General features: G+C 35.8%; 1 protein-coding gene across 1 annotated transcript in view; it reads right to left on the bottom strand.

Moving 5' to 3' along the window:
- SLC26A7 (solute carrier family 26 member 7) overlaps nucleotides 1-20,210 on the bottom strand; it is a 113,479-nt gene that overhangs the window by 16,097 nt on the left and 77,172 nt on the right. Inside the window, exons 11-13 of the mRNA XM_016147812.2 lie at nucleotides 14,859-14,965; nucleotides 13,408-13,474; nucleotides 4,103-4,240 (exon numbers count right to left, since the gene is read on the bottom strand). Coding sequence (XP_016003298.2) covers nucleotides 4,103-4,240; nucleotides 13,408-13,474; nucleotides 14,859-14,965 — 312 coding nt within the window. The remainder of the gene's footprint in view (nucleotides 1-4,102; nucleotides 4,241-13,407; nucleotides 13,475-14,858; nucleotides 14,966-20,210) is intronic.

Raw genomic sequence — 20,210 nt, 5'->3', positions numbered from 1 at the left:
AGATAATGTATGTTATCAAGTCAGACTATCTTTAGAAAATTTTGTGGAAGACTAACTTTGTTTTTATTTTTTAACAGAAATTAAGCATTTGCATGTGTTCATCATGTAACACAGTCAATCAAAAAGTAACCTTATTAACACAGCATTCACCAAGAGAGAGTCATTAATCATGTAGTTTATATTATACAAAAGTTAACTGTTCATCTGAAGCTCCATGAAAATACTTGAGAAACAGTCTCGATTTAGGCAAACACTAAAGAATAAAAATGACTCTGTATCCTACAATTAAACTTCTTTAAAATTGATAATCATTGAGGTCCTAAAGAAATAATATGCTATCTACCTCTCAAAAATGTTATTGTTATTATTGTTAATGATGGTGATGATGATGATGATAACAATTGGTATTTCTTGAATACTTACTGTATTTCAAGGACTTTACATTAATTATTTAATCTTCAGAGCAATCCTATGAAGTTAGTAATCTCATTTTCTACTAAAAATTGGAAAGTTTCTATCTTCTAAAATTGAAAAAGTTAAATAACTTGCTAAGTCACAAAAGCTCATGCCTTTACATTTTGAACTTCATGCTCCAAACCACTAAATTATACTGCTTCTCCCATGAAATCAGTTTTCATCTTAGAGATTAACTACAGAATATCTAACTATTTTCCCTTCTTGAAACCCAAGGGTACAGATTATATATTTTAAGTCTAGTTCTAATAGTTACCAAATAATTTCCACCAGGTTATTTTATATTCCTAAGTCTCAACCTTCCTTTTTTGTAACATTCAGGTAATGACTAAGTTAGATAGCCCAGTCAAAAGACTAGCTCATAAAAGATATTCAACAAATGTGAATTTTCCCCCTCTTCTTAACAGTACTTTGTCTGAAATATTTCATGCTGAAAATTTTCAAATAATATATGTAGATACCCCATCCACAAGGAGATAGAAACTCTTTAAGTATGAGCTGCACTTAGAAACTTGATTCCAAAGAGTACAGTGGAGAAGCCTGACAAACACTGTCTCATCCAGGTGATCAAGGTCAACATCAACAGTGATAAATAATGTTGATAGTAGGTGCCCTTGATATAACGTAATGAAATGGCACTTTACCTCTATATTTTCCTTCTAAAGCCCAGTATCCCTCATCTTACAGTGAGAAGAACACCAGATAAATTCAATAGAGGAGAATTCTACAAAATACCACACCAGTACTATGAAAAATTGTCAATGTCATCAACAAAGGAAAGTCTGAGAAACTGTCACAGCCAAAAGGAACCTAAGAAGAAAGGACAACTAGACATAATGTGATATCCTAGATGGAATTTTAGAACAGAAAAAGGACACTAGGTAAAACTAAAGAAATCTGAATAAGCATGGACTTTAATGGTAATGTATCCATATTAGTTCATTGTTTGTAACAAATATATCACACTAATGCAAGATGTTAATGATGGAGGAAATTCTGTGTGGTGTAGGGTATATTGGAACTCTCTATACTAACTTTTCATTTTTTTTTTCTGTAAATCTAACACTGTTTTAAAAAATAAAGTCTACTGAAAAATAAATCTTATCTAAGGAGAAGAAAATTTGAATAAGCAGCAGGTTGAAACTTCACTTACAGAATAGTGTAAAGCCACAAAATGGCAATTAATATTATTATTACCTGCAACCTATATAATAATGAGCACAAATCCATTCAAACACCAACAGCCTTAAATTCTCCTAAGCATCCAGGGAGAAACTTAACGGTGTTATCACCACAATATAACGAAATAGAGGATACTTTGTTGGTTTGTGTTTTCTTCCTGCTCTGGAGTATTTTAAATGCCCTTCTATTGTTATCTTCTGTTGAAAATGCAGCTGTCAAAGAAGAGAAGATTGAGGTCCCAGCAGGGCACTCCAGTTCAAGGAAAAACTGTAGACCATCAGTTATAGCCCGATAAAAGGAAGAAACATTGCAATAGAGATTAATTGATTGCAGACTCATTACTCTAAAACTGATCTCAGAATAAGTGCATAGGCCTAAAACAGGCAGATATCCTAGACAAACAATGTGTAACACAGGAATAACATGAAATGCCCAAAAGAGCATCCATGCTACTCAAGATCATTCAATCCATACAACTATTTTTAATAAAAGTTTATCCCAGTTTTCTTCATGAGCAAGACTTCCAGATTGCCATCTGAATTCTTAGTATGGCTTTTAAAATTCACAGTATGCAGATACATACCATATTTGCATTTTTCTCATTATAGTTGAACTCAGTTTCAACAAATTATTCATCACCATTTTAAAGTTTGAGTTAAAGAATCCCTTTGGGTGTCATTACCTACCAATAACCTAGATTCAATGAATTCTATTTGATAAGACTCAAATTTTTGAAGTCCCATGTAGGTAAAATCATATTTGTAGAACTTCCTCACCAAAGGCTGTGTTAATGAAGTTTATTTCTGATTTGACATGTTACAAAATAAACCATGTTAATTTTCAATTTTTGAAAACAAGTTGGAGCAACCTTAGTCTTACAGGAATATATTTTAAGAAAAACATTATCGACTTTTAGTAAAGAATTAGTTATAAAAATTTTCATGTCAGGTACACTACTAGATATGATAAGGCCCAAAAATCAGTATATCATTTTAAGAAGTAAATTTATATTTTGGTAAAATAAGACCACAAACTTCTTGTGGGTTAATTAGTCTATTGAAACTCTAAACAAAATTTCCCACAATATTGTTATGCATGATGGTTGTGAGCTTAATGTCAGCCAAGAGAAACTCTCACATAACAAAATTTAACAGTGCCAGGAGGTAGGCATAGCTTTGGGGGGTGGGGAGGGAGGGCGAAATAGGCCTAGTATCCAACTTAAACAAGTAGGAAGATATCTCCTCCTTTGACATAAGAGCAAGTTCTTCTTAATACAGAATCATGGGTGATGGTTTCTAATATTCTGATGAAAATAACATTTTAAAGAGCACAGTGAGGGATAAAGACAGGTCTGGGGATATATAGGCAGGGCCATCTTTATAGACTCGTGACCTGTGAAGTCACACAGGCTCCCTATTTAAAGGGCCTCCTACTTGGTTTAATATTCTATTGTCACCATCTTGAAATTCTTTTTTCTTTTAATCTTGAAATTCTTAATAATTGTTGAACAAGGAATGTCATGTTTTTATTTTGTCTTTGCCCAGCAAATTTCAGATCTGATATTGTATCTAGAACCCTGTGGTATGAGGTAGAAACATTAAACTGTAAGAGAAAGGAATGTAGTATTAGACAGCAACTGAGATTCCAGAAATGGGAAGGCCGAAGTTTCCTATGTAACTGAATAATTAAAAGATAGTATGTGGTCAAAGATACAAGAGAAAGGAAAGAGCTTTGTGATTTAAAGCAGTCAAGGAAAGCTTCACAGAGAGGGTACTACTTATGCTAAATCAAACTAATAATGCTAATTGGAATTTTATAACATTGAATAGGCCAGGCACTATTATAATTGTTTTAAATATATTAATTCATTACCTCATTTCAATTACCAATGAGGAAACTGAAGTAAAAATGATTCAGTAACTTGATTAATGTCCCACAACTAACCCAGGCAGCATAGCTCCAAAGTCCATGCTCTTCACAATGCATAGGGCTTAAGGATTTAAATGATTACAGATAGTTCATTTACCTGAAATCATCTTCATGTACATTTTATTCACTACCCCTGTTAATTGAGATAATTTATGGAGATTAAAAATGCTGGTATCTTATATGTTATAAATCTAACTCTTCTTTGATTTAAGTGATTTTTCTTATTTATTTTTCTCAAGACTATAATACCTAGTACACATGTCCATTAGTATATGCTGAATTAATTAATTAATTAACTAACTAAATAACAAATGGATGAACAAATAAACAAGTAAGAATGATTCTCTAAGAACTAACTGTAAGAACCGAATAAAAATTATAATACCATATAAGATTTTGCTGAGGGGAGAGGTCTCTAAATACTTTTATAATATATTATATTTATGTGATACACTTTTTAGTATCATCTTATAAGGTTACCTGTAGCATGACATAATCATGAAACAGTTGGTCCTACCTTGCTGACATCATCAAGTGGCTGGTTGCTGGCATTTTCTTTTTGAATTATGTTCATTAGATCAGTATAAAACTTCTTTGCATTCAGAAAAACAAGTGGGTTGTTTATTGAGATAATTTTCACCTGCTGCAGATTCTCCTTTTGGAGGATAAAGGAATAGATTCAGAGTCCTGAATAAAATAAAAAAGGATAACTCTATCCAATGAATCTAAATCTTGTAAGTCCAAATGTCACTCAATTGTATAAGTAACTTCTTAGTTGATGTTTTAATTATTAAAATTAATTTGGATAACTTATATTCTGTCATGTTTCTTAGGGAAAGTATGTACTTCCTCTTTACTGAGAAACATTAATAACCATGAGATGAGTCAAGTTTTTCAATAAATGGCTTTTATTCCTACATACCGGGTTTTGGCAAGGTAACATTCTAGAATATCCAAATAATACTGAGAAAGTTTATCCTTCCAAAATTATCCCTTCCATTCAATCTAAAAATTATAAATTTATTTATTTAATCATTGATATTTTTTAAAATGAAAATATGTCCTAAAAGTTCAAACTGTCAGTCATTTACCTCATAACATTATAACTTTCTTTTGGAATATAACTTTACAAGTGACTGATAATCCTGATTGGGAGAAATGAAAAACAGAGGTGGTATTAGAAATGTAATTTCACTTTGGACAGGACCCTAGGTTATGCTGGATTGCCAGGATGTAGGCAAGGCATGCAGAAAAAGAGAAGAAAAGTTTTGATAAAACAGGTATGTTTTGGCTATTTGACCAGGTCTTCCTGGCAGCAATTGGTGATATGGAACTAAAACCATCTTCTCCATGACCTTTGGTGAAGAGGTAAGACCTAGAAATTGAGAGGATGGTGTGTTCTATGAAATGATATCTCTTTACCAGCTAAATAAAGCAGTACTCCTTCAGGCTTTAGTATTCACACAGAGAATAAAGAAGCATACAGGCAGAGAAACAGATAGAAGAAAATATTAAGTGTGTGAATTTGGGCAATTCATTTAACCTCAGTTTCCTCATATTTAAAATTAAGTAAATATTTAAACTAGATAATCTCATAAAATTCCTATAGCTAGAAAACAGATTATATTCTGGAAAGTGAGGAGATTTTCTGCAAATAACTCAAGAAAACAGAAAGTTGTAAGTTACCAAATCAACTTAAGAGGAAATCCCTTATAAATGAAAAATAAAACAATATTTGGGCCTGAAATATTTAATTATTACAAAACTACACATCATAGATCAACCCACTAATAACATCACAAGATTGTGCCAATATATTGTTTTAAATTAAGATAGTATTTTTTTAAGATAAGCATTTGTTAAAGAATAAAGATTAAAATTGCACCAGAAAAGAAACTTTCAATGGGATTAGATTCAGTGAATGGGAAGAGATGTCCCAAACTTAGAATGAGAGTTTCATGTGAAAAAAAGAGTGGAAGAGTGTATGAGTAAAAGAGAGGAATGACAGATCACCATCATAATTTAAGTTAGCTAAAAACATCACCTAACAGTTCATATTCAAATCATGCTCTCTTAGTCTTATTCTCTCTTATTTTTTATACAAACAAATAACTAGTGAGATGTAGTATTCTAATAAAATTAATATTTTAATGTGATAGATTTATTGTTCAGGTGGGTGACTAGACTATAACCAATCAAAGATTAAAAACATAAAGTTTTCAGCATTTTCATCTTCCTATAAATCTTTCTGATCTACTTCCCCAAATGTTTAGCCTGACAACAAGGTAATAATTCAATAGATTTTTTTAAACAATAATCTCTAAGCTGAAAATAATCAAACTCAAATTTTCTTTTAATGTATACAGCTATATGTGTGGGAAGGATACACAGAAGACTTTAGGGACCCAAGAGTCAGTCTAGGACTTTGTATGAGCACTAAATTCCCACAGAAAAGTTGAAGAAAGGAAAAAAAATACAAACAAAAAATAAAGAAAGGCAGCACAAATGGAAAACTTGAGCCTGCACACTCTCAATGGCTCTGAACTTAAATAGCTATCTATGAAACATTTTTTTTATATTTATTAAAAATATAAGTCATTCTTCTGAATGTCATGGAAGAACTCCTGGTGCTACTTGCTACTTTCAGTCTACTCAGAAATATACTGACAATGTATATTTCTCAGCTGATGGAAGGTCAGCTCTCTGTTCTGAGGGTAATTATGAGGTACTGTAACAAGGAAATGTGAAAAATAGAGGGGAAAAAAACAGTTAGCCAAACATTTCAAACAGGCTCAAAAAGGGGCCAAGTTTTTAAAAAATTGACAAAAAAAAAATTTAGGCAACTTATTTTTTCTCACTTTAAAGTGAGAAAGTTCAAAATTGTTTTGGCCATCTCTCAGAGTAAGAAACTAGAACTCAAATACAATTAGCCTCTTAATCATGAAGAAATCAAGAGAAGTAAGCTGTTTTCTTAAAAAAGATACCCACTGTGAAAGAAACCAATTTTATTGGCATTCTGTAACCATTGGACTTAATAACCATCAGCTAATAATAGTCTCATTGTCCATGTTTAAATAAAAAGAAAAAAGAAACCTCCAGTTAAGATGACAGAGTAGAAAATGCTGGTCTTGCCTCTTCCCATGATGACATCAAAATTACAACCAAACTATAAAACAACCATCATTGAGAACCACCTGAAGACCAGCTAAACAGGCCTACAACTAAGATATACTAGGGAAGCCACGTAAGACTGATAAGAGGGGCAGAGATGTTGAAGAGGTTGTCCCATACTCACATGTTGCAGTTAAAAATCCAGAAGGAGATCTCAGTTGTGAATGTCCCCGCCTGAAGAGCCAGGGATCCCAGCCCCACACCAGGCTCCTCAGCCCAGAGTTCCAGTGACAGAAAGAGAAGTCCCCATAACTTCTGGCTATGAAAACCAGTGAGATTGTGATTTGAGGGGATTGTGGCTCAGTGACACAAGGGTTTGCTGGAGACCCAGACATTCCTTTTAAAGGGCCCACACACAAACTTACTCACTTATAAACTCACTCACTCTGAGCTCCAGCACAGAATCAGCAGCTTAAAAAGTTCCAGGAACATATGGGGAGAAGCTGAATTCTCTGGTTTCAGGGCAAGGGTTGGAGAGGCAGCTTTCTTCCATGGCCTGTCTTGGCTCATGCTTTGGACTTTCCAAAAATCTCAAATGTTCAAAAAACCCAAACAAGCAGTGTGTGTCCTAAGTGTGCCCTGAACCTCTTGGGAAGCAGTCCCAAATCTGGAACTAGTGGCAGCTACGCTTGGTTCACAACTTAGGCTCTCCTAGGTATCTCCAAACCTAGCACAAGCAGAAGTCATCAGCATATCACTTTGTAGCTCTTAACACATGGCTCTGGGCAAGGCACAGGCAGAGGCCCTCACCAGAGACCCTCTCAAGGGGCCTCAGAACCAACACACCTGGTGTCCACTTTCAGACCACACCAGAGCACCAGGCACCACTCAAACACAGCCAAAAACACACACCTAAAGGGTATGCAAAGATAGTACCAGAGTCCCACTAAAACAAATTTACTCTGTGGGCTCAGGCCCTGCACAACAACTCCTCCACTGTAGTCATGGCTAGTCTTCATAGCCAATCAACCTAAGGGTCATTCCTTGCCACTGATGTGCCAACAACAATCAAAACCCAAGTATAACAGACATGGACACACAACTCATAAAGTACAAACCAAGAGCTCCAGCTGAGATGACCAGGGAAACTGTGCCACTGGGCCCCGCAGAATACTTAATATGTAAAGTCACTCTATCATGACCAGGAGAGGTAACAGCTCTACATAAAACATAGAAACAAATCCAGGAAGATGGCCAAAACGAGGAGACAAACAAGCATGTCCCAAATGAAAGAACAGAACAAATATCCAGGATGTGTGGGGGTGAGGCTCTAAACTAAATTAAGACAAGTAATTTACCAGATAAAGAGTTTAAAACACTGGTTATAAAGATGCTCAATGAAATTAGGGGAAGAGTAGATAAACTCAGTGGGAATTTTAACAAAAAGACAAAAAACACAAAATTGGAGTTAGAAAGCATAGAAAAGAACCAGGCAGAAATAAAGAATATAATAACTGCATTGAAAGATGCATTAGAGGAAATCAACAGGATTGAATCAGTAATTTGGAAGCCAAGGTGATGGAAAACACATAATCAGAACAACAACAGCAAAAGGAACCAAAAAATGAAGATAATTTAAGGGGCCTCTTGGATGATACCCAGTGTGCCAACATTTGCATCATAGGGGTACCAAGAGAAGAGAAAAGATAAGTGATGGTGAGCATATTTGAAGAAATAATGATGAAAAACTTCCTTACTTAGTAAAAAAATAAAAATACAAGTCCAGAAATTACAACGAGTCCCAAACAAGATGAACCCAAATAGGCCCATGCCAAAACACATCGTAATTAAAATGCCAAATTTAAAGACAAAGAGATACTCTTAAAAGCAGCAAGTGAAAAGTAGTTACCTACAAGGAAACTCTCAGAAGACTGTCAGCTGATTTCTTAACAAAAACTTTGCAGGCCAGAAGGGATTGGTATGGAATATTCAGTGATGAAAAACAAGGACCTACAACCAAGAGTACTCTACTTGGCAAAGTTATAATTTAAAATTAAAGGAGAGATAAAGAGCTCCCCACACAAGAAAAACTAAAGTTCATCATCACCACCAAACTAGCATTAAAAGAAATGTTAAAGAAACTTCTTGAAGAATTAAAAATAAGTCAATAGGAATGGCAGTAACTACACGACTATCAATAATTACTTTAATGTAAATGAATTAAATGCTCCAATCAAAAATATCATGTGGCTGAATAGATAAGAAAACACTACCCTTGCATAGGCTGCCTACAAAAGACCCACTTCAGGTGGAAAAACTCATATAGACTGAAAGTAAATTGATGGAAAGAGATATTTTATGAAAATAAAAACAAAACAGAAAAAGCTTGAATAGTAATATTTATGCCAGACAAAATAGACTTTAAAACAAGAGAAAAGGACAGCACTTCCATGTATTCACCTATATGTTTATTGCAGCATTATTTACAATAGCCAAAATATACAAGCAACTTAAGTGTCCATTGATAAATGAGTACAAAAGCAGTGGTATATATATATACAAAGGAATGTTACTCAGCCATAAAAAATAAATAACACTTTGTTGTTTGTGACAATGTGGATGAACCTAGAGAATGTTATGATGAGTGAAATAAGTCAGAGAATGATAAACATTATATTATTTCACTTATATGTGAAATCTAAAAAAAATAAATAAATGAACAAATGAAATAGAAACAAACTCATACATCCAGAGAACATTTTGGTTGTTACCAGATGAAAGTGGATTTTGGGGAATGCATGAAAAGGAGGGAGAGATTAAGATGTGTAAAATGCCAGTTGTAAAAGCAGTCATGGGGATGTAAAGTACAACATAAGGAATATAGTCAATAGTATTGTAATAACTATATATGGTGTCAGATGTGTACAAGACTTATTGGGGTGATTACCTTCTAAGTTTTATAAATAATTAATCATATGTTATAACTTGAAAATAATATAATATTGTATGTCAAATATTTTTTTTCAATTACAGTTGACATAGAATGTTATATTAGTTTCAGGTGTACAACATAGTGATTATTCATTTATATAATTTCTGAGTGATAAACCTGATAAGTCTAGTGCCCATCTGACTCCATACTACAATACTACTGACTATATTTTATATTATTACAATACTACTGACTATATTTTATATTATTACAATACTACTGACTATATTTCCCATGCTATACTATACATTCCCATGACTATTTTGTAACTACCAATTTGTATCTCTTAATTCCCATTGCCACTTCACGATCCCCCCAATGCCCTATCTAGTAACTATCAAACTATCAAAATGCTCTCTGAATCTCTGAGCTTATTCCTGTTTTCTTTATTCCTTCATCATGTTCTCTAGATTCCAAATGTAAATAAAATTATATGACATTTGTCTTTCTTGCCTGACTTACTCCACTTATTGTAATACATTTTAGGTTCGTTCATATAGTTATTGATGTTAAGATTTCATTCTTTTTTTATGCTTGAGCAATGTTTCTTTATATATGTGTGTGTGTGTGTGTGTGTGTGTGTGTGTGTGTGTATATATATATATATATATATATATATATATATATATATATATATATCCCAACTCTTCTTTACTTATTTATCCTTTGATGGGTGCCCAGGTCACCTCCATATCTTGGCTATTGCAAATAATGCTGCAATGAAAATATAGATGCACATATCCTTTCAAAGTAGTGTTTTGGATTTATTCAGATAAATACCTAGAAGTGAAAGTGCTGGGTCTTTCCTTCTCTTTTGTTTGGTTTATTTTGTCAGGGTTGGTACCTCAGATTATTTTTTCATTTCCATTTTTATGAATTATCTTTTTCCATCACTTTAATTTCAGTCTATGTGTGTTTTTGATCTGAAGTGAGTCTCTTGTAGGCAGCATATGTAAGAACCTTGTTTTCTAATCAATTAATCCACCCTACGTTTTAAGAATTTAGTTCATTTATATTAAAGAAATTACTGATAGGCATGTAGTTATTGCCATTTCAATATTTTGACCTTATTTTTTTCCTTCTTCTTCAAGAATTCCCTTTAACATTCCTTTTGATACTGATTTGGTAGTGATGAACTCCTTTAGCTTTTTCTTGTCTAGGAAGCTTTTTATCTCTCCTTTGATTCTAAATGATAGCCTTGTCAGGTAGAGCAGTCTTAGTTGTAGGTACTCGCTTTTCATTACTTTGAGTATTGTATGCCAGTTCCTTCTGGCCTGCAAAGATATGTTGAGAAATAAGCTACAGTCTTAGGGGAGCTCCCTCGTGGGTAACTAACTGCTTTTCACTTGCTGCTTTTAAGAGTATCTCTTTGTCTTTAAATTTGGCATTTTAATTATGATGTGTGGTCCTCTTTGGGTTCATCTTGTTTGGGACTCTCTGTGCTTCCTGGGCTTGTATGTCTATTTTCTTCACCAGGTTAGAAAAGTTTTCTTTAAATAGAATTTCAATTCCTTGTTCTCTCTCTTCTTCTGGTACCCCTATGATGTAAATGTTGGTACACTTGATGTTGTCTCTGCTTCATCTAATTAATTCCCTCTAATGTTCTTCACATCAGTTATTGTATTCTTCATTTCTACCTGGTTCTTTTTAATGTTTTCTCTTTCCTTTTTTATGTTTCTTATTTCTTCATTGAAGTTCTCACTGAAATCATTGAGCATCCTTATAATCAGTGTTTGAACTCTGCATCTGAATAATTGCTTGCCTTCATTTTGTTTGGTTCTTTTACTGGAGTTTTGTTCTATTCTTTCATTTGGGGCACTTTTCTTTGCCTTCTCATTTTGCCTACCTTCATGTGTTTTTATCCTATGTTTTAAGTGGAGCTTCTATGTCTCCTGATCTTAGTAGGGTGGCCTTATATAGTAGGTGTGCTATGGGTCCCAGTGGCATAGTCTTTCCTGATTATCTGAGCCAAATGCTCCAGATGTGTCCCTTAAGTGGGTTTTATGTGTCCTCCTGTTGTAATTGAAACTTGGTTTCTATTTACACTTCAGTTGGAGGTACTGACCCTTGAGCTGATTGGTTGTGAGGTCTAGCTAGTGTAGGGCTGACTATACAGGGAAGAATTTACTTTAGCAGGTCTCTGGTGTCTGTTCAGTCTGCCCTCTAGGTGTGCCATTCTTGGATGCAGCCCCAGGTGATGCTGAGTCCAAGGCTTGCCACTTGGCTTGCCAGCCCTGGAATCTCCTAGAATGGGTCTCACTGCAGGCCAAGATCAGCCTCAGCCTGTGCCCTGCCCAAAAGTCACCAAGCAATCCAAAGGTGGCTACCACCTGTGCTGGTCTTGGAGGTGCTTCGAGAAGCCAAGCCTTAAACCAAGGCTAGCTGCCACTAGCACCAGGATAGGAGCTGCTCAGCAAGAGGTATATGACATGCAAAGGTCAGATGCTGCATGTTTCTGTTTTTCAAACCTTTGAGAGATTTAGACAAGTCTGCAGCATAGGTCAACACAGGTTGTTCGTATGGAAAAGCCACTGAAAGCAGCTTGGGTAGGCCTGCAGTTTGGTAGAACGAGGTCTTAGGGAATTTACAGGGCAAGGAGACAAGTGTTGGCCAGGTTAATGGAAACTCAGATATGGTACCCACCTGTGTTCAAGTGCTTGGTGAGGGAGGACTCAGAAAAGGAGCAATGGCTTCTGCCAACACTTCTATCTGGGAGAAAGCTGCCCCACCAGCTCTCATTCTTATGCCAGATAATTTGGTTCTTCCACATACATCCCTGGAACCTTTCAGGTTGTAGCCCCAGCACTATAACTCAGAGGAAGTGAGTCTGTCAGTAAGTAGGTCCATGCATAGACCATTTAAGAAAAAACTCTGGGTCTCGAGCCACCCTCCATCACACTCAGCCACAATCTCTATTGTTTTTCACTGTCAGAAGATGTATGGACTTCCCTTTATTGCACTGGAATTCTTGGCTGGAGAGCTTGGTGTGGGGCTGAAACCCCTTGTCCCTCAAGGGGAACCTCCAAAGCTAAGACATCCATCCAGATTTTTAACTACCACACCTGATTGTGGGACTAGCCCATTCTGCTTCTCTGCCCCTCTTACCAGTCTCAAAGTGGCTTCTTCTGTGTATCCTTATAGAACTTCTGTTCAACCTAACTTCAGGAAATTATCGATTATAGTTGCTTTATAGTTTAATTGTAATTTTGATGTGGTCATGAGAGTTCGTAAGTACAGCATTTTCCTACTCCACCATCTTGACTGGAACTCAAAAAATAAAAATATACACCTTAAAATAATACTGTTATCTAACTTTGCCTTATTCCCTTTCCTATACCATATTTCTTCCATCATTTATTTTGGAATAGCTTATTAGTTTAGTTTGACTGTTTTATGTAACTTGGTAATGAAAAAGAGGTTGCCAAATGCCTAAGTTAATTTGGACTATGATTCTACTGTGCACTGAATCCATGGTATCATCTTATCTGAATGCTAATACAAGATTTTTGTTGCTTTTGTGCCATTGTTTTTTTTTTTTTGTATATTGAATGCCATATGTATGGTAGCTACATTAACACCATTTAAAGTTCACATTTATTAAAAATACAAATACTGTGTTTTCAAATGTCATAGTTTTTTTGCTCCTAGTGATATCTCAAAACTATCTGACCCACAAAAATTGTTAACAATTGCACAAAGTAAAAGGAAACTAAACTTACTTCATTCATTTCTGTCTTCACTTTAAATTCCATTTCTTTCATGTTTTTTATACTCAGAGTCTTTGCTCTAGAATTAAGGCAGATAGAAAATAAATGTCATATCCTACTCACTACATTAACTATGAAGAAGTAAAAAGGATAAAGCAATTTATCTTAACAATAGGAACATATCTAAAATGGTTAAGATCCTATATCCTATTTGTTTATGAAAAATTGGTGAATCCATATTTCTCTGGAATCCTCAGTAATAGAGGGTAACAACAGAAACACCTAAGTAGAGATTTAAAAATGTAATTTACCCCATCTAGGCTCCTAGCTACAATATATCCAAGCCACAAGAGGTGAACTGACAAAAGAAAAGTTACAAGAGAGGCAGCTATACAGTATATAGTAGTTGAGAAAATCTTGTTTTAGAAAGTAAAGAGGGAATCAGTGACAAGATAGAACAAGATGCTGAATCTACACAGATGTATTCTGTAAAATCTCTCTAAAGGTAAAACTTAAAAAATTTTTAGACTATATTATTTAACAAAAAATGTCAGTGGAAGGATGACAAGTGAGTAAAACCAATATCAGATAATAAACACTGAGAAAACAGAAAAAGCATTGGTCAAAATAGTGGAATGGTTCACAGATGGTCAGTAAAATGACCAAAAAAAATGTGTTCTTCAACAAATTATCTATCAAAAAAGTATATAGCTAGATTAATATGACTTCTGAAAAATTAAACTTGCTGAATTTAATTTTCCAAATGATTACATTGTTATATGTTTTGTGTCTCATTGCATATTATATCTCTTCAGCTAATTAAAAATACTTCTGTGGACTCATGGGCATGAACTACAGGATAGTGGTTACCAGAAGACTATAGACTAGTGATTACTAATGGGGTGGGGAAGGAGCAGGGAGGCAGATGGGGTAAAGGAGGTCAAATATAAGGTTTAAGGAGAGGGTGTAGTGGATAAAGGGGATCAAATATATGGTAGCTGAAGGAAACTGGATGTTGGGTTGTAAACACACAATAGAATATTCAGATGTCAAGTTATTATGTACACCTGAAAATTATATAATTGTATTAACCAATGTGACCCTAATAAACAATAAAAAAATTTTAAAATACCTCTGTGATGCAGTGTATGGAAATAGGGTTAATTTATTTACTTCAATAGATTTTGTATATTCTATTTTATAGTGCTGACAAAATATTTTTCTTCATTAAGACCAACATTATATATCTATATCATCTATATCTATCTATCTATCTATCTATCTATCTATCTATCTATCTATATCATGTAGATAAAAACCTTTTCTTTTTGTCTCCAATTTTCTGATACCAAATAAAACATAAGATTGTAGTACTATACATTCCACAGAGATAAAAGTAACTGACAACACTATATGCTTTGCCGCAGTGTCAGAATAAACAAAGCATTTAAATACAATCTTACTTTGGGAAGCGACCAATCACAATGGCTGTGGTACAGACAACACCAAACAGCAGTCCCACGTTGGCAGCAAAACATATTGTAAATACATATGTACTGACCCATATGCCCTGAAAGAGAAACAACAACAACAACAACAACAACAACAACAACAAAAATAGAAAATGTGAGTCCTTTGGTATTTTTGTCTTTCTCATGATTCCTAAATTTATCACAATTTTATCCTACACATTTCTGTGACCAAATCTCTCAAAAAATCTATTATTAATGAAATAATAAACAGAAGCCCAGGGACACAGCAACAAATCCTGGTCCCCTCAGATTCTCAGTAACAGATGCGAAGAAAAGTAACATTATTTTATTTCTAGACACTGCCAACTCTTAGTTCAGTCCTGAACTATTGCCTGTAAAGAGTTGGTTCATTTGTATTGTTCAAAATATGCTATAATTTCCCACTGTTTATCATTTAATGTAATAATATTATAAGCAATTGTTTGCGAATTTTTGTTCGTTCCTAATAATATTTGATTTTCTAGGATTGCTATAGAAAGAACTAACATAGTTTATTACACATAAGACTCAAAACCTAATGTTCAAACAATGGATTCTAATAGCATGATCAAAGCCATTTTTAGATAAGCCATTATAAAGATGATGATGGTGATTACGATGATGATGATTTTGGCAAGTGGCCACTTCTCGTGAAATTGCGAAAGCTAAAAAATCAGGACTAACTTAGTTCTTGGGAACATTTCAAAATATTGCAATTCTATTTTCATTAAGTGGGAATTCAAAAATTATTATAGTTTTGCTTACCACTTGAAATTGCAATTCGTAACAAGATATTGCATTATCAGTGCCATTTCTGTTTATTGTTGGCAAAAAAAAAATATTTTGAAAGCAAAATAATTTCTGAAATTCAAAAAGATATATTTTATAAACACAAAATTCTGCATTTATAAAATACGAAACCAACAAAATCTTTAAATTCTCTCTTTTCCCCATAATTATCTCAATCACTTTACTTAGGCATACAATTCTAAGTCAATATCCTTCTGTCCAAATAGGTATATTATCACTTAAAGATATTTTCAACAACATAATTAAGTCCACACACAAATTATAGAATTAGAAACTTCTATATAATCTTAAAATAGCACAGATTCGTGTGTGTGTGTACTCATGCATGTTGGGGCATGGAGTATAACAAATGTTTCCGAAGGGTCTTTTGTATTATTTATCTACGCTGAGCTTAACAATGGGCTTTTTTTTTTCTTCAAAAACTAAGCACTGGGAAGCAAATGGAGGGGGTTTTATCCATAAAATTCCTTTTGATATAGAGTAAACAAACATTCTAGAGTAAAAGGGAAAATATAGTTAAAGTGCTCTCATGTTAAGATCCATCGCCTACAAATATAATGCTAGGTTGGCACTTACTACATCATCTTCAGTCTGTCATGCAGTTGTCTATTCAAGTGCATAGACAGTCATTTGAATCTTCTATTTGTATATGGTATGTTTTCCCTTCCTAACGTATTACTTACATTACTTAATTATATACAAAACAAGCTTGCAAGTTTTTGATCATTGCTTCGACTTGCCATAATTGCTCTGCTTCTCACTGAACATTTAATGCTGACTTACCCTGCCTCAATGTGACAGAATTAACCTCACTGAAAGCTTTCTAAGTCCAATTTCACCTAACCAACATGCATAATTTAATACAGCATAGGAAACTGAGGTTCCTGGTCCCTGCCATTCTAAAAACCACAGAGCCTGTAGGCCATTATTTTTCAGAGTAACTCAAAATTTTTAAAGTATTTACTCTCCTACAACATCATCTATTGTAAGCCAGAGTTATAATGTTTAATTATTTCCTGGGGCTACATTTATAGCTTTGAAAAAAATATCAAATAGGAATTAATAACAGATCAGTATTTGGTTAAAACAAATTTCAACACTATTCTGTAACAATTCTTATTAGAGATCCAAATGCTGGTCGTCACAGTTATAAAAAATTGGTTACTTCCTTGGCTCCTAATTTTTTTTATTATGTGTTCCCACTTGATCCCTTCCTTATTTTGTACTCTCAGCCCCTAAACACAGGCTAACTCCAAAGTTGACCTCTAGTAGGGAACACATAAACTCTTGTTCCTTACAGAAAATGTATCAATATAAAGAACGATTTAGCAGTTACTCAATTACTTTGCCTCTGCTAGCCTATCTGTTTTGGTTATTGATCCATATTATTAAATTTCTGTAGGTCTGAATTCCATCCCACTGTTTAGTTACTCAAATTCAGGCCTATGAGTCAGGTCTCTATTTAGGATCCTTATTTTTTCGTGACCTCAACAGGGTTTTGATCTACAACTCAAAGTAAAATTGTTATTGAGCTATAGAAATTTTAAAGAAATAGACCACATCAAAATTACAACTAAACAGAATTACCATCATTGGGAGGGATTTTAATCCCTCAAAAAGAGACGGAGACATATAAAGGAAAACTGAATTGTTTGGCTTCAGGGCAAGGGATGGAGGGACAGCTTTCTCCCAGAAAGGAGTTCTGGCAAAGGGCATTGTTTTTTGTTAAGCTCTCTTCTACTCGACTTGCAGACCCAGGAGGGTGTCATATCTGAGTCTCTATCAACATGGCTAACACTGGTCACCCTGCCCTGGTGATTTCCTGAAACCCCACCCCTCCCGACATGTTGGCCTACCTAAACTGCTTCCAGTGGATTTTCCATACACATTGCCTGTCTAGGCTCATGCTGTGGACTTTCTTAGAATCTCTCAAAGGTTCACAAAACCTAAACAAGCAAGATCTTGTCTCAGTATGCCCTGTACCTCTTGCTAAGCAGCTCTAAGCCTGGGACTAGTGGCAGCCATGGCTTGGCCTCTCCAGGCACATCTGAAGCACAGCATGAAGGCAGCCATCTGTGGATTGTTTGGTGGCTCATGCAAGGTGGCATTAAGCAAGGAAAAGTCTGCTACTAAACTTGGCCTGTGGCAAGGCCCCTCTCGGGAGGCTCTGGCCTGCACACCCAATAGCTGGCTTTGGTCTAAGTCAGAGTACCACACTCAGGGTCACATCTGAGGACAACACATCTAAAGCTTAGAAATGGCAGACACCAGAGCCCTGTCAAAGCAAACCCAGCTCTGTAAGGTCAGCCCCTGCAAAACAGCTCCTCAATTGATCATGGCCAGTCATCACAACCAATCAGCCTGAGGGCCAGTCCCTCCCAATGATGAGCAAACAGCAGCTGAGGCTCAACTACAAAGGAGGACACACACTACTCACAAAAAGGACACACCTAAAACACCCAGCTCAGGTGACCATGAAAGACTGTGCCACTGGGACCCATAACATACCTACTATATAAGGCCACTCTACCAAGACTGAAGACATAGCAGCCCTACTTAATACATAGAACCAAACCCAAGGATGCAACCAAAGTGGAAAGATAAAGACAAATGCCCAAAAGAAAAGAATAGAACAAAACTCAAGCAAAAGAACTAAAGAAAATGAAGACAAGCAATTTACCAACCAGAGAGCCTGTGAAGCCTTGTTTCAACCAGGAACAAATCTTCAGATTACCTACCTAAAAATCAGAGCTATAGGCTGTTATACCTCACTTGCTACCTATTGTCCTCCCCCATTATTTTCAGCAAATAGCTAGGTTCATTTAAAATTCATTAGAATCATACAGAAATAAGTAAGGGATATATTAATAGAAATGGAGAAAGGAAGAAAAAAAATGAAACAGAGGATAGGTCTAGACATGTAACAGGCAATATAATCTTGGGAAGAAAAACTCCTCAAAAATAGATATGAAGTTTCAAAAAGAAACTATATTTTTAAAAAAAATGACTATGGCCATGTCACCCTGAACAACCTGACCCTATCTGATCTTAGAAACTAAGCAGAGTCAGGCCTAGTTAGTAACTGGAGGGGAGACCATCTATGTGTAAAAAATAAAAAATAAGGGATTGTAAACTGATAAGGTCCTTGCAATCTGTGAGGTCAACCAAGGGTTGCCTCACATAAATGAATGAATGAATGAATGAATGAGGTAAAAAAGCAGGCTAGAAAATTTTAGGAAAGGAATTTGATAGAAATAAAAACATTACAGAGATAGAAAGATTGGGAAGAAAAATGGTGGACTATTTAAAGTAGGGTTTGTCTCCTCCCAGGTCTACATTGAAATTGCAACCAAATTATGAAAGAATCAACATTGAGAATCACCTGAAGTCCAGCTGATTGTAACACCTACATCTGATAACATAAAGAAGTCACACCAAAGCCTGTAGGAGGGGCAAAGTCCAGAATCGGGACTCACAGCTGCAGGAGGTAAAGAATCACAGAGAGGGAAAGTGAGGCTGCAGGTGCTCTACTGAAGGGGAGAGGTTGTCCTGGTCTCATCTGGGGGGTCCTCAGCCCAGTTTCCTAGCCCAGGGAAGAGGAGATTCCAATAAATATTGCTGCAAGAACCAGAGGGGATTCCGCCCATCTGGGTAAGATGGAAGGAGACTGAAACCCTAAACATCCCTTTGAAAGGCCTGTACACAGGCTTTCTAACCTGTGAACAGTGACCCAGGACACTGGAAGTGGGACAGAGGCTCACAGAGGATTCATACTGAGAAAGTCTGCATTACTTAGCACCAGAACAAGGTCTGGAAGGGTAGTCACCATTGTGCCTATTCCAATCTCCCTACCAGGCAATCTACAGGCTACTCCAGCTTGACTATGCAGACCCCTCTCACAGGGCCATTAGGAAGCACTGGCCTGAGGAGATCAGGATGCCCCACCTAACCTTCAGATTACCTGGGACTTTTGTTGCTGGATGGCTTCCATGCCCTGAACTGATGCAGGGCCAAGCATTTACAGCTGTCAGTCAGAACTGTGAGCAATATTTCCAAGATAGGGTCAGGCAGATCACTGCTGCCAACACAAACTTGGGCAGATCTTGGGGATCTATGGGCCAGTACCAGACAGCAGCTGGTCTTTCTGTGATCTGGGACTTCATCGGGAACTGGGACTGCTACAAAGCTGCTGAAAGACTGAGGCTGTATTGATCTGACTGCCATTGTCTCTCTGAGACCCCACCCCATCCTAAAATTTCCCCCAGGCAGCCCATTGAGAGTGTACTGCCAGAGCCCTGCCCCTCATCCCTGGCTCTCCCAATCCACACAGGCAACAAACATTGGCAAGCACAGGGCAGGCAAGGAAATCAGTGGCAGGCAGACCTCTGCTGCCAGCAAGAGTTACAATATTGCGTATGGGGAGTGCAAGGATGTGTGGAACTGCCCCAGAAGGTAGTCTGTCTCACTGTGATCTGTGACTACAGCAGGAATGCA

This window comes from Rousettus aegyptiacus, unplaced genomic scaffold (assembly GCF_014176215.1).
Source record: "Rousettus aegyptiacus isolate mRouAeg1 unplaced genomic scaffold, mRouAeg1.p scaffold_m13_p_15, whole genome shotgun sequence".
Lineage (NCBI taxonomy): Eukaryota > Metazoa > Chordata > Mammalia > Chiroptera > Pteropodidae > Rousettus > Rousettus aegyptiacus.
Note: the sequence above shows the minus strand (reverse complement) of the source record. Positions and strands in the feature narration are given on the sequence as shown.